The sequence below is a fragment of the Ornithodoros turicata genome, chromosome 1, assembly GCF_037126465.1.
Source record: "Ornithodoros turicata isolate Travis chromosome 1, ASM3712646v1, whole genome shotgun sequence".
NCBI lineage: Eukaryota > Metazoa > Arthropoda > Arachnida > Ixodida > Argasidae > Ornithodoros > Ornithodoros turicata.
The window spans coordinates 88,611,572-88,627,033 of record NC_088201.1 but is presented as its reverse complement, the minus strand read 5'-3'; the positions used below and the strand labels follow the sequence as shown (position 1 = coordinate 88,627,033).

At 46.1% G+C, this 15,462-nt stretch overlaps 1 protein-coding gene and 5 non-coding genes across 6 annotated transcripts in view; 5 read left to right on the top strand and 1 right to left on the bottom strand.

Moving 5' to 3' along the window:
• Positions 1–2,402: 2,402 nt before the first annotated feature.
• Positions 2,403–2,475, top strand: Trnar-acg (transfer RNA arginine (anticodon ACG)). Its single transcript has one exon. It is a non-coding gene; the product is annotated as a tRNA-Arg (tRNA).
• A 270-nt stretch (positions 2,476–2,745) lies between these two features.
• Trnap-agg (transfer RNA proline (anticodon AGG)) lies at positions 2,746–2,818 on the top strand. The gene has a single exon. It is a non-coding gene; the product is annotated as a tRNA-Pro (tRNA).
• A 270-nt stretch (positions 2,819–3,088) lies between these two features.
• Positions 3,089–3,161, top strand: Trnar-acg (transfer RNA arginine (anticodon ACG)). The gene has a single exon. It is a non-coding gene; the product is annotated as a tRNA-Arg (tRNA).
• A 270-nt stretch (positions 3,162–3,431) lies between these two features.
• Positions 3,432–3,504, top strand: Trnar-acg (transfer RNA arginine (anticodon ACG)). The gene has a single exon. It is a non-coding gene; the product is annotated as a tRNA-Arg (tRNA).
• A 270-nt stretch (positions 3,505–3,774) lies between these two features.
• Positions 3,775–3,847, top strand: Trnar-acg (transfer RNA arginine (anticodon ACG)). Its single transcript has one exon. It is a non-coding gene; the product is annotated as a tRNA-Arg (tRNA).
• Positions 3,848–5,316: 1,469 nt separating this feature from the next.
• LOC135365966 (uncharacterized) overlaps positions 5,317–15,462 on the bottom strand; it is an 11,856-nt gene continuing 1,710 nt past the window's right edge. The window contains exons 4-5 of the mRNA XM_064598628.1: positions 7,014–7,233; positions 5,317–5,461 (exon numbers count right to left, since the gene is read on the bottom strand). Coding sequence (XP_064454698.1) covers positions 7,229–7,233 — 5 coding nt within the window. The 3' untranslated portion in view covers positions 5,317–5,461; positions 7,014–7,228. The remainder of the gene's footprint in view (positions 5,462–7,013; positions 7,234–15,462) is intronic.

The window sequence follows — 15,462 nt, the reverse complement described above, 5'->3', positions numbered from 1 at the left end:
GTACGGTTAAGCAGAGCGCTTCAAGATGTTATCGGGGAGCACCAAGTGTATGGTGTAAAAGGAAGGAGGATTTCGTCCCACTTGCACGTCATGAGGTGCATGGTGGAAACAGCGCAAGTCCTCGGCAGTCCCCTTGCTGTTTTTCAACTCGATTTAAGTAAAGCGTTCGATCGAGTTAGTCACCGTTATCTGTTTGCTTTGTTAGGAGAATGCAATGTAGGAGACTACCTCCTCAGCTGGTTCAAGATTTGCTACAGAGAGATCACCACTGAACTACTCGTCAACGGAGTACTGACAGACAGAATAAAAATCCGGTCATCCGTGCGACAAGGGTGCCCTCTTTCACCGGTATTATTCGCGGTGTATTTGGAACCTCTCTGCAGAAATATTATACAAGACAAAAGGCTAACTGGTTTTAGGGTGCATTCAAGCAATGTGAAGGTCTTGGCCTATGCCGACGATGTTGCGTTAGTAGCCTCCTCCCGGCCGGACCTCAGTATGATGCTTCAACATGTAACGTTGTTTACGGAGATGTCGGAGGCCCAACTGAACATTAAGAAGTCATCGGGAACAAGGCTTGGACTGTGGACAGAGACGCCCAGTAAATACTTGGGGACGGAATGGGGCGAAAGGCTGACCAAATACTTGGGAATCAACATGGAAGTTGAAAACAAGATGGAGGACCGGTGGTCTAATGTGGTACAAGGGCTAAATGGGAAGTTACAAGTGTGGCGTGGAAGAACTCTCACTATCCTGAATCGAACAATGGTCTGCAACATTGTTCTTTACCCGGCTGTATTATACAGAGCACAAATGATGCCACTCCACTCTCAGACGATACAGAGAATTCATAGGATCTTTGCGACTTTTGTATGGGGCTCAACAAAAGAACGTATGCGCCGCACTAACCTGCACTTGCCTGTTAAAAGAGGAGGCTTCGGCCTTATCAATGTCATGGTTAAAACCCTTGTTCACCGATTTTTGCTATTCCGCGACGAAAACAACGCACACGTAAGAGAGGCGATACAGACATTAGGAACATCTTATCTCGCGCCATGGGTTGTCTCGACAGCACAACAGAGGAAGAAAACAGCGGAGTTAAGCTACTACAAATAGGTAGCTGACGCAGTGAATTTTTTCACTGGGAAGTACTCCTGGGATTACCTTATGACGGTTAAAAGGAAGAAATTGTACTGGAACACGGTTAACAGCATCTTCCCTACACCACTCTATAGAATAAATGAGCATATGGAAGAAAATGGTGTTCTACTTAAAGTGAGGAAAATGCCAGTGAGCACAGCTTCGAAGAATTTTTATACCAAGTTTTATACAGAAACGCTTCCAGTGAACCTGTGGTTGAAAAAAAAAGAAATTCCACGTCCCACAGGGAAGCCAGTGTGTGATGTGCAATGAGGAAGAGACATTGGCACATGTATTTCACGAGTGCAAAATATCGTACTTCTTCTGGGGGGACCTCAGTGATGCATTACGAAGGACAATGAGACCAGACTGGATGCAACTTAAAACTTTGAGTGGTGACTGCATGGCGAATGAGTCTGAACAAATCATAGTTTTGTTAAGTCTACAGGCAATCTGGTACACACAAGCAGCAGTATCTGAGAGAGACCTTCAGATTGTCGATGCATGGGATAGGTTCTACTTCCAGCTACAGAAAGTACAAGAAGTTTTGACCGAGTACCCAGGCAGGGAACCACAAGGCTGGCAAAACGCGATTAACCAAGTGGAGCAATATCAACGTGTGCGAGCAAAGAGAGAAGAAACAAGGAAAGTAAGGAAAAGAAAACAAACAAGTACTGTCCTACTAACGCACGACAAGAGGCGAGCTCTCGTGGGCAGGTGAAAAAGGAAAAAAATGCTGGCAATATGCTGTCTGAAGTACTTCCAGAGTTTAACTATCGTTCATAGTTCACAAAGGTATATGATATGGCTTTGAAGAAACCTGCTTTGTAAGTGTACCGTAGAGGACACCCACGAGGATGTCTGGACAAGAAAGTCCATGGCGTTTTTGTATATATGTAAATAAGTAAAGAAATAAAATGAAAAAAAAAGCAACGGATAACGCGTCTGACTACGGATCAGAAGATTCCAGGTTCGAATCCTGGCAGGCTCGTGCGATTTGTTCGTTTTAGTCTTTATGACAACGGTAGTGTACACGATATCCACGTCCCGACTCACGTCTCCTGTTGAAGCCTGTGGCATACGGCAGAGCGCTTGTAACTGCGGATCTCAGGACACGGGGTTAAAATCTCTGCAGATTTTGTGCTGCGTAATCGGGTCATGTCCTCCTGGAGAAAAGACTTTCTGAAGAAATATGTAAGGGAATCACCTCAGCTATGCACAGTGATGTTAGGACAATGAAGTGGCTGATACGCAAAACGAGCGGGCCTGTGGCGCAACGGATAACGCGTCTGACTACGGATCAGAAGATTCCAGGTTCGAATCCTGGCAGGCTCATGTGATTTGTTCGTTTTAGTCTTTATGACAACGGTAGTGTACACGATATCCACGTCCCGACTCACGTCTCCTGTTGAAGCCTGTGGCATACGAGAGAGCGCTTCTAACTGCGGATCTCAGGACACGTGGTTAAAATCTCTGCAGATTTTGTGTTGCGTAATCGGGTCATGTCCTCCTGGAGAAAAGACTTTTTGAAGAAATATGTAAGGAATCACCTCAGCTATGCCCAGTGATGTTAGGACAATGAAGTGGCAGATACGCAAAACGTGCGGGCCTGTGGCGCAACGGATAACGCGTCTGACTAGGGATAAGAAGATTCCAGGTTCGAATCCTGGCAGGCTCGTGTGAGTTGTTCGTTTTAGTCTTTATGACAACGGTAGTGTACACGATATCCACGTCCCGACTCACGTCTCCTGTTGAAGCCTGTGGCATACGAGAGAGCGCTTCTAACTGCGGATCTCAGGACACGGGGTTAAAATCTCTGCAGATTTTGTGCTGCGTAGTCGGGTTATGTCCTCCTGGAGAAAAGACTTTTTGAAGAAATATGTAAGGAATCACCTCAGCTATGCACAGTGATGTTAGGACAATGAAGTGGCTGATGCGCGAAGCGGGCGGGCCTGTGGCGCAACGGATAACGCGTCTGACTACGGATCAGAAGATTCCAGGTTCGAATCCTGGCAGGCTCGTGTGATTTGTTCGTTTTAGTCTTTATGACAACGGTAGTGTACACGATATCCACGTCCCGACTCACGTCTCCTGTTGAAGCCTGTGGCATACGGCAGAGCGCTTCTAACTGCGGATCTCAGGACACGTGGTTAAAATCTCTGCAGATTTTGTGCTGCGTAATCGGGTTATGTCCTCCTGGAGAAAAGCCTTTTTGAAGAAATATGTAAGGAATCACCTCAGCTATGCACAGTGATGTTAGGACAATGAAGTGGCTGATGCGCGAAGCGGGCGGGCCTGTGGCGCAACGGATAACGCGTCTGACTACGGATCAGAAGATTCCAGGTTCGAATCGTGGCAGGCTCGTGTGATTTGTTCGTTTTAGTCTTTATGACAACGGTAGTGTACACGATATCCACGTCCCGACTCACGTCTCCTGTTGAAGCCTGTGGCATACGGCAGAGCGCTTCTAACTGCGGATCTCAGGACACGGGGTTAAAATCTCTGCAGATTTTGTACTGCGTAATCGGGCTATGTCCTCCTGGAGAAAAGCCTTTTTGAAGAAATATGTAAGCAATCACCTCAGCTATGCACAGTGATGTTAGTACAATGAAGCGGCTGATACGCGAAGCGAGCGGGCCTGTGGCGCAACGGATAACGCGTCTGACTACGGATCAGAAGATTCCAGGTTCGAATCCTGGCAGGCTCGTGTGATTTGTTCGTTTTAGTCTTTATGACAACGGTAGTGTACACGATATCCACGTCCCGACTCACGTCTCCTGTTGAAGCCTGTGGCATACGGGAGAGCGCTTCTAACTGCGGATCTCAGGACACGGGGTTAAAATCTCTGCAGATTTTGTACTGCGTAATCGGGCTATGTCCTCCTGGAGAAAAGCCTTTTTGAAGAAATATGTAAGCAATCACCTCAGCTATGCACAGTGATGTTAGTACAATGAAGCGGCTGATACGCGAAACGAGCGGGCCTGTGGCGCAACGGATAACGCATTCTACTTCCGGCTGCGAAAGCAAACGGTCGTGTTTATCATGAGCTCCGACGGAGCGCTTCGAAAGGCTAACCCTAGCCTGGATGCTCAAAGTTCTTCTGTGTCGACTGACATACCGGATTACAGGATTATTCTGCCTCCGCTGCCAAAGGAATCGTTTGGCAGTAACGCCGTAATTCTTCACGCCGATATAACTGGTAGGCCGTACAAGATTCATGATTTTAAGGCTGCTTTGAAGAACATGCTCGACCCGAACGACATCGCCCAGTTTGGGGCGTATCAAATGAACCACGTTTGGCTGATTACAACAAGCACACAGGAAGCGAAGGAAAAGCTACTTCAGCATAAGACATGCATCGTGAAGGGGAAGAAATGCCTTCTAATTGATACGTGTCAGAAGGAGGTGACACTAAAAGTGTTCTGACTGCCCCACCATGTAAGCGACACACAGATTCAACTTGCTTTCGGCGGCTTTGGAAAGGTGACGGAAGTGCATCGAGAAAAATGGCGCGACGACCTTTTCGGGAATGTTGAAACCACTACGAGAACGATCAAGCTGACGCTTCATGAAGACGTGACTACAAATCGAATCCCTCACATTTTGAAGGTGAGCGGCAGTCAAGTTCTAATATCCATTCCCGGCAGACCGCGATTGTGTCTCCGCTGTCGGGAAGTGGGCCACCCCTTACAAAAAAATTGAGCATCTTTCTACAGGAAGTGGGTAGAACATTAATCACCCAGCCATGAGACTTTGTGTAGAAAGTATCCAGACTGTCTACCACCCACGTCACCTTTCTAAGGGCTATTGGAACACACCTTTCTGTAGAATGTCTACCGACATTTGGTGACAGCAAGTCTATCCACTGTCTGGCCAAAGTCTATCCACTGTCTGGCCAACGTCTATCCACTGTCTGGCCAACGTCTATCCACTGTCTGGCCAAAGTCTATCCACTGTCTGGCCAAAGTCTACCCACCAGAGATGCCCTTTCTACCGAAAGCACGCTGCACTGCAGTCACTCCGTCGTGAGAAATTCCACCGAATCCTCACACACATGCTAGTCAACAACAACAGAAACTACTATGCACTCTTCAATTGCCATTTATATATGCATATTGTTGTCCATTACAACATTAGTATTGCACAAAAAAGTGTGGCCAGATGTGGCACAAAAAAATGGGCAGTTGGGGGCTGTGTTGGGGGCATTGCCCCCCCTAGGGGCTTTCCACTTCTTCGTATTTCTTGTTCTGTTTTTGAAGGAGGGAGCTTAGGGTCCTTTTTATTGGCGCATCAGAACACTGGAACACTGAGCAAGTCTTTCCTGCAAGGTGAGCAAAAAGGATTTATCTATAGAGATACAATGACCTAGGAGATACATTTGGGCAGAATAAAATTACACTGAAGCTGCATGCAGACCACCTGTACAATATAAGACATGCAACCACCCATTTTGTCCCTGCTGGTAACCTGCACTTGCGCTCAACTTGTATGCTTTAAATTTTTAATGCAGCTCCATATGAATTGTTGGTGCACTCTGCAAGTATCTCGGGTCTGTGCATATCTCCTGTCTCAGTTATTCCACTTGAGAAACCTCACTGGCCTTGGCAATGCCCTCCCCGTCCCCACTCATGAACAGAGACACGGTTGCAGAGCATATATCAGGCTTCAAGGCAAAAGTCTGCAACACTGACATCAGGCTGTTTATATTCAGACCCTGAAATTTTCGGGTTTTGTTCTTTTTTTTTTTTTTTTTCAAATTCTGTGGTAAAAAAACCAGGCAGAAAAGTTATCAAACTGAATTTTGGAGGAAAGTGGGCCCTGCTATGGAATTGACGTTCGTCCTACTGTTTGTCTGGGGTTCCAGAAGTATCAGAATCTGAGCTCAACTGCGTAATTTGTGGAAGATTAGTATTGCCTTGAGCCTATTGCCTACCTTTGGTGCAATTTTGCAGGCAGTAGTTAACCTCAAACCTCAATACAGGACGCAAATTCGAAGAAAAACAGGGGAAACCCTAAAACTTCAGTGCGTATTCATAATGTGAGAAAGCAATATCTGTTGAAGTTAGTAAGTTGATCTTATGACCGACAGTTAACGCTACTATACCCATGTACGGGGAGCAGTCCACTACTATTTCATACATGACCTGCAACAAGGCTAATTTTCTACATGCACTTTGGAAAACAATACAGGCTCCTGTGGGTACACCTATGCACCTCTAGCAAGTTCATCATTCACTGCACATGCATTGTGTTATAAACATACACTACGGCAGAACGCGAAGAGAGACGGAGACGAGAGGTCTTTAGCACCAGGCAGGTCTCTAGCTACAAAGGAGATCTCTGCTGACGAGAGATCTCCTATGTAGCTGGGGACCTGATAGGTTAGCCCAAGTCTTTTTGTGTAATTAAACTTGTTGCTAGTGGACGCTATGGTTGTGTCTCCCCATCGCTCTTCATGTTCTGCCGTAATGTTTGCTTCTCACCAATACGCTCTCCACCTTTTTGCACTTCTGTTAAACATTCTTGAAAACGTAAAAGTCTAACAGCTTTTTTTGTTCTCTGCAATGATGGTGCAAGTCAACACACGAGAGTGATGCTTTTATTCCAGGTTATTATTGGTAAAAGAAAAGCCATGATTAGTTAAAGGGAAGTTGGTCTATATGTCTCGTGGAGGGTAGCTTTGTGTTACTCTAAATTCTTTTTTTGCTGGAAGTGCAATGCTTCATTTACATCATTACTGCACAGAACCACTCAACAGCAGCAACAGGGCATATAAGTGAAACATAGAGTTAAGCTGCAAAATGTTGTTCGATCCAGTACGCTACACCAAAATGTGCTCTACATTAACAATGCGAAACTTTTGGCAAACATACCAAGAACTGCTTTTACACGCCTTGGGTCCAGGGCATCTTTTTGTTCCTGCCCCTTCCCATTGTTGGCGGGCTTTCCAAAGAGACTCTTTTTCTTCAATTCTTCTTCCGTGAAGAGCACCCTCAACAGCGCACGTGCAAAACGGCATGCTGAGCCTCTGTAGGTTTGTTCTAGACGTGCGAGGGTGGATTCTGGAACCATGACACCGTCCCCCAAGTCAACCTGATGAAGGTAGGGGAATAAGAAAATATAACTTTGCACACGTTTGTAAAAGGTAACAACAGTGCACAGTGTGCATACACAGCAGTTGAGGTACTGATCTTGACCAGGGGCTAAATAGAAAGTAGCACTTTTAATTGGATGCTGAACACTGATACAAGACTACGTACAGGCTGCGCTGTATTTTTGGCAATACAACACTTCACAGACAGAGCAATAAAAGTAAGTCGGGCAGTATTCTTCTGCTACCATCAGGCGTGACATGAAGGTATCACCTGTTTGTAACTCAGCCTCCGGTTACCTTTTACCATTCTTTTCATGACGTGTTCCATTTCCAAAAATAAAGAACACACTGTCAATGAGAGTAGGAGACAACAAGCTAGCTGGTGGTATGACGTAGCATGAGAGCAAATGAACTGTGAGCAGAAGAAAAACAATGATACACCAGCACATAAACGTTTACCTGCATCAGGAGATCACCGCAGGACAAAGCTAAACACAAGAGTGAAATATCGGGGTACTTGGATGGGAGACATTCTCAAGGGAATAAAACATCACGAAACTAACACACACAGGACAGATGCACCTGTGCATATGTACTCGCGTCTGCAAACGCAGTATCGCAAATTCGTTTGGCAAAGGGCAAAATAATTAAATAAATCGCCCATGCAAATAGAAGTTACACAGCCCCCTCTTCCACAACCTCACTTCGGTGAGGGTGTGGGACTTACTGAGCTGAGCTGATGCACAAAGCAGAATAAACATCTAAAAAATAGAAAGATAGAAATGAATGTGCCATCAAGAACTGTCCACTGCGCTACACAGAGACAGTGATAAATGGAAATTCGGAGGCTACCTGTGTGGTGCCGGAGTTACAAACAGGTGCAACGTCGAAAGCATAGCTGGGCGGCCTCACTCATGAGGACCCTCATGAGGACGCCTCACCCTCACCTCACGACGATGAGGTGAGGGTGAGTGAGGTCAGACCACGCTGAAAGTTCCTCATGAGGACAGTCGTGAGGCATTGTCCCTCATGAGGCCCACCGTGAGGGCCCTCATGAGGCCAGTCGTCGTGAGGCCATCAATACGTGAGGGTGCAACGTATTCCGTGAGGAGCCTCACCGATGAGGCCGTGAGGCCTTTTGTGAGGAACCTCACCGATGAGGCCGTGAGGCCCTTTGTGAGGAACCTCACGGTTGAGGCCGTGAGGCCCTTTGTGAGGAACCTCACGGATGAGGCCGTGAGGCCTTTCGTGAGGAACCTCACGGATGAGGCCGTGAGGCCTTTCGTGAAGAGCCTGACGGATGAAGGGGAAGCCACTGTATCCCCTCGCTTGGAGAAGGTGCGCGGCAGATGACATCACTCTGCGCGAAGGGCCAATGGAAATTCGAGGATCTTCGAGGATCGCCATGTTCCGTTCTTAGGTTTCATTCCTCCATATACAGGGTGGTCCACCAACCATGATAGAAATTCATAGTAAAAGACGTTGGACCCGGAGAACATGCGGTCAAGGAATTTTTTTTCTGCCAATTTTCTGGAATTTTTTTTCTGCCAATTTTTTTTTCTTTTTATTTCATTTTAATTGACGGAAAGTTAATTTCTTGAATTGAACTCTGAAATTTTCCAAGGCAACCTGACGTTTTCTTTGCGGAAATGGGTTCCCCGTGGTCATTTTTCTCTATAGCACATAATCCCACTCGTAATGCAATGACAATTGCCGAAATAAATTCGTCGAAAATTCGTGGAGATGAGCCCTTGGCTCTGCCTCTTTTACGACGGCTCTAAGTTTGACCTGCGAAGAAAGGAGGATACATTGACACGCCACACGAGGGGGAAAGGGTTACAAGCCTTACCCACGGAACAAACACCCGCGGTGACTGCGGGAATCAGAGCTATCTTATGTGCTCTGGTCTCCCTTCAAATCCGCGTATTGATCTTTCGCCTTTGGGCCAGGATCTTTCGCGGTGGAGGGAGGCGAAAGGGAGCCGGTCCTTCATATTTGGAGAAGGGCCCCTTGATAACGCGGTCCGCCCCTGGGTGGGCCGTGTCCTTGAACGCGCGGCCGGTAACAAGGTCGTCGGGGCAGTACCGCTTGCGGTGCTGTTCCGGGAAGATCTTTTCTTGATCTTATCAAAAATGAGGTCACCCGACGAATTGACGGGTAGGGAAGGAAATACATTTTTGGACCGTTTTGCACTCCGGTCTCAGTGAATGCAGTGAACCAGTAAATTGCAGCGATGGCAAGCACCGTGTATTCCAACCAAGAAAAAACAAGGATGATCATTGCTCTCGGGGCTGCAGGTATGGACTATGACAGAGCAGTCCTCAAATACAGTGAAATGCTTCCAGGAACTAGGGTGGTGAGCTCTTGTACCATAAGGCGTGCATTTGTGAGACTGTCCACAACAGGAAGTTTCCATTCCGGTACCCAGAGCCGGTCACACCCAATTTCTGCCAGTGAGTCGACACAGACAAATTAGGGCCTAAATGAAGTAGGAGATGATCTCCACGTAAAGTCTGCGCACCCTGGCAAAGTGAGCACAGACATCAAAGTCAAGTGTGCTGAGGATACTACACAAGCACAAACTCCACCCGTACCACGTGAGCCTTCATCAACATTTCCAGCCGGGCGACAAGCAGAAACGGCTGGATTTCTGTAACTGGATCCGATGTCGGACCCAGGAAAGCAGAAACTTTGTGAACAGGGTCATTTGGGCTGATGAGGCCCACTTCTGCCATAGCGCTCAAGTGAATTGCCACAACGCGCATTATTGGAGCCAAACAAACCCACACTGGCTACGGGACTGCAAGCATCAGTACGAGTGGGGATTGAATGTATGGGCCGGGATTTATAACGGAGCCATCATTAATGGGCCAGTCTTTTTCACGGGACCCCTAAATGCCAACCGTTACTGTAGCGAAATTTTAGATGCCGTATTCAGTTTTATTGATGACCTGCCTCTTGCTGAACAGACCCGCGTGTGGTTTTAGCACGATGGGGCTCCACCTCACAGCGCGCGGCGTGCGGTACAGCTGCTCCGTCACATGTTCCGGGAGAAGTGGGCTGGCCGATTTGGTCCAGTGTCATGGCCCGCCAGGTCTCCTGACTTAAGGCCGATGGACTTTTACCTCTGGGGTCGCATCAAAGACGAAGTATACAAAAGCGAACCACGATCGCCGGCTGACCAGCAGGGGGAAATCACTGCTTTCTGCTCGTCGCTTTCCAGATCCGAAATAAAAAGGGCCGTGGAAGATACAATTCGGAGATCCCACCTGTGCATTGCAGCAGATGGCGAACGCTTTTACGCTAATGATAACCTAATCAAAGTACACAGGAAGTGTGTTGAATGTGAAGAAATCCGTAACATGTTGAAACAAACGAATTGAAAAAAGAAGAAAGCTGACAGGCGTTCGTGCATACAACTCTCTCTCTCTCTCACACACATACACAGGTTCATGACAATAAGGTGGTGCAGAATAACTACGAGACCGCTATCAGCCGTCATAGTGAAAACTGCCGCGTACGCACCCAAAAGCAAACAAACACACTCAGCAAAACACGAATAACGGAAAAAGAGCGCGACCCTGAAACTGACGTGGGCAAAGCTGATACCTGGCAGCGGAACTCTTCTGTGGGTTGGATTTGTAACCCTTTCCCCTCGTGTCGCGTGTCAATGTAACCTCCTTTCTTCGCAGCTTTGCGCTCAAACTTAGAGCTCAAACTTTGAACTCAAACTTAGAGCCGTCAAAGAAGAGGCGGTGCCAAAGGCTCTCATTTTCACGATTTTCGGCGAATTTATTTCGGCAATTGCCATTGCATTACGAGTGGGGTTATGCGCTATACTGAGTAAAATGACGACGGGGAACCCATTTCCGAAAATAATACGTTAGATCAATTGCCTTGGGAAATTTCGGAGTTCAATTCAAGAAATTAACTTTCCGTCAATTGAAATGAAATAAAAATATTACAAATATGTGACAAAAGTTACTGGCAGAAAAAAATCCCTTCACCGCATATCTCTCCAGGGCCTACGTTTTTTACTATGAATTTCTATTAGGGTTGGTGGACCACCCTGTATGAAGGCTACCATGAAGAATCTCGCTTCAAAGGGGCATGCGACTTTTTCATGAGTGAACTTACAGATAAGTCATGACTCTCTTAGGCGGTTACGTTATGTTGTTGCATAAGATAAAACCCCGAGAATAGGGAACACGATTCCGAAGTCGTGTTTTGAGCGCCACACTACCTCTTTTGGATTCGTTTTTCTGCCTGTTTACTGGAATAGCAGCCTCGTTTGGAAAGGCCCTGTACCGTGTTTTCGAAAGCGCGTGCAGCTGCTTTCCCCCGCTAATTTCGAATGATTGCAACTGGATACACACGTGCTGTGTCGTGCCAAAGGTGCCATGTGCGGTGATTTTGTAGTGATTTTTTAAACAAATGTTGCCGCTGCCGGGAATGTAACGAGGCTTTCTTTTTATTTTGACATCTCTTGTTCCTAACAGCATAAAGCTCAATATAAAGCAGCCTTTACGGGGCTCCCCAAAGTCTGTGCGACAGCAAAAGTGAAGGAAGTGCTAAGGAAGAAACTAACAAAGCAGAACAAACAAATAACAATCAAAAAGCTCTATGATGGAAAACCCGAGACTGGGGAAGAGACGAAAAACAGACGTTGAAATTGAGAGTTTGTGTGCGTCGTCTGTTTTTCGTATTTTCCCCAGTCTCGGGTTTTTCATCATGGAGTTGTAAGAATTTTCAAAATCTTTCTTTGTCTCCTCAAAACGAAGCCAGGAAAACTGGAATCCCCGTGACTGTAGCGCGCCTTTGAAATGTAAAAGAAGGAGAAGAAAAAACAACAACAAAAAGGCACGACCTGATTGCAGGTGCGATTAAGTACCATTAATTGTGCCCAAAAACTTCAGCTGTGAGCGTATCCTCCGATTCTGGCAGCAGCGTCATACGGTTCTGAGAATCGAGTACAGGATCTCTTCAAGCACTATTCCCCGCCACCACCCGATCATTTCCGTAACGGTACATCTGCACTGAAGTATTTCGGGCTCCACTTTACTGATGCCAAACACTAACGTTAAACCTCACTGTGACAGTAACAACTGTCAGCACATTTCTCCAAGCACAGCACGAAACCCTGTAAACAGTTTAATGCCGCGCAGTATCATTAGTGCCAACTACCGACACAGTAAATAAACGCCGACGTGACGATGCCGTGACATGACGCCGTGACGTGACGACGCCGACGTGACATGTGAACATGACGGAAAGTTCTTTTGAGGCTCACGTGTCTCCTAGTGACTTGAAGACACATGAGGCCATGTGGGTCCTCATGAGGTGAAGGTACGTGAGGCCACGAGGGCCCTCTTAGGTGAGGGCACGTGAGGATGAGGACACGTGAGGCCATGTGGGTCCTCATTAGGCGAAAGTCCGTGAGGCGCCGTGAGGACATGAGGGCCCTCATGAGGTGAGGACACGTGAGGATGAGGACTCCTGAGGCCATGAAAGCCCTCATGAGGTGAGGACAAGTGAGGATGAGGACCCTCATCAGGTGAAGATACGTGAGGCCATGAGGGTCGTGAATAGCCTCATGAGGTGAAGGCATGTGAGGATGAGGATGGTGAGGCCTTTCGGGATCCCGATGCTGAAGTGAGGTTCGTGAGGGGAAAATTTGAAATGGAATGTGAGGGTGAGGGCGACTGAGGTTAAGTTATTGGTGAGGAAAATTTGGTGAGGGTGAGTAAGGCTGATAAAGTCCGCGCTTCGTGAGGTGAGGATGAGTGAGGCCGCAGGAAAATGCCCACCTATGGTCGAAAGTAGCACCTGCACCATTCCACGCCATGTGATCCACAGGTGCTGCTTAACCTCCCCTCTCCCCCAGATTTCGACGGGTATCTGTTCTTCTGTGCGTGTGACTTCGTCTGTGAGGAAACCCCATGTCCTCAGATGACAAAATGCACAGTGTTGGCGGAATGTCTCACAGAAATTTGGCTACCTCTTCCAAACCACCATTGCTTTATCCAGTTACCATTGCTGCTGTGACCAAACTAATGCATGGATCACATGGTCTCATTTGCTGGCTGGAAGTCCATTTTGTCATATTTCACATACCTTAGTCTCCCAACGACAAGTTACTGATTCACGAATTATGACAGATATTTGGGAATTCTCTTAAACTTTAAACTTCTTCATATTTATAACCAAATTTCATCTGCATAATTTTTGGTAAACTGTGTATGTACAGATCAATGAACAAAAGCTTCAAATATCAAGCAGCATGGGAACTTTTACAACTACGTACTAGTTTTTTTTTTTTAACACAGCCTTTCGATGTGAGGAGGTCACAGTGGATGTGTGATCAAGGCTTTGTTTTATGTGTTGCCTTTTCAGGATGTCTTCCAACCTTTACTGTACAAATTCCTTTTCCATGTTCTCTGACAATTTTGGGGGCTTGTTCCTGACATGGGCACGGCATTCTAGTCAGGATTAATTTGTCAGATCTTGCCAGGTTTTAATACATGATGCCCATTTCATGGCATTGCTTTTTACAACCTGAGAAGGAGCCTACACAAGTTTTCCGAGAAATCAGGGGTGTGTTCTTTTGCGATTGCTCAAGAAGTCTGTGACCACATAAACCTGCCCAGTTCATCTGTAACTTGCACATGTGATGTCTATCTGCATCCACACCCATCAGCATGACAACTTACGGTTACACTCGCAAAAACTGTGCTGGTGTTGCAGGTGATTCACATTTACCAAAAATTATTCTCACAGTGATGCAAATGGTCGCCTCTTTCACTTTTCATGCAATGTGAGTCATCAATATCAGTCGTGAGAGTAATGACAGCAAGTTCATCACAAGTATTACGTCTCAAAATTGGCTACCAAAGAATAATCTTCAGCAAAACTTTCATTCAGGAAGCTAAAGAAAACATGAATTCACAATGTGCAGATAATTCAGGGATACAGGCGATATTCAACACGGCAGGCTGCGGCATGGGTGGTACAGACGCTCGTGCAATTCATCACTTTGGGTGCGGATTTGGACAGGGCGTATGCAAGTTGTGGATGCAGGTATATGTAGGTATATATAGTAGCCACCTTATTCTGACAGATCCTTATAAGAAGGCCATTCCCATACCAAGAACAAGGCTCCTCCACAGGTATGACTGACAAGTGTAGCTTGCACACGACAGCAACCTAGGCTTATGACTGTGATCAAAGTATATGTAAATGTAATGTTTGGTGCCTTTCACAGAATAACCAGTTATGCACACAAATCTAGATAAAAGACTTGGTTGCAGCTACCTGCACGCCCCAGTTTTTGTACAAACTGCTAATTTCTGTGATTTTTTGCTGCAAATGCTGCTCAACATTTCAAGCCGAGTTTTTTTTTTTTTTTTGTGTATGTGTGTGTTTGGTTCTTGAACAGTTCAGATATTATTTACAAATATTATGAAGAAGATATTTATTTACTGTTTTAAGGAAATTTCAAAATGTTATTTGCAAATCACGCGTATATCGCTTCAGGTTCGCCGATCAAGGTGTGCAAAGCGCGACACAATGGACTCCGAGCTGTCAAATGAGGCGATTCCCGACACAATCCACGCATTGTTTGGGTCACAGCACGTTAACAAAGTGATGGTGGTTTGCAACGGATGACCGTACCTTGACCATGCATCTTTTAGACTAACACTGGACTAATAAGGAATCAGTAAAGAAATCCTCAATGAAATACTGGGGAAGGGATAAGCAGTGGAATGGGACAAGCAGCACCTTTGATCACTTGGTGTGGAACAGCCCACTTGTTTGTAAGTACCAGAGATGGCCTCCAACTTCCGTTTACTGCTCACACTGTCGTATGCCCTGATCAGTTTTTAATGACACACCCTGTATATACAGTGTCTTTTTCATTGCAAGCATAGCACTACCTAAAAAGGGCAATATAAGGCTGGAGGTTATCTTTTAGGTGCAACTTGAGCTAGAAACAGGTGTGACACAAATAGCACAAATTGTAGCGACCATTTTGCTTTGGGTGCTCTGTTTGTGGAACACTGGTTCCAACAAGAACGACACCCTGTATAGATTACATATGCAACAGTAACGGATGTGCTCAATGCCATTCTGCTTCCAGACCGCCATCTGGTCCTGGTAATTTTCTTTCATTTTAACTGAACTAAAATAAAATTTCTTTAATTGAATTTAGTAAAAAATTTCAAAATTTC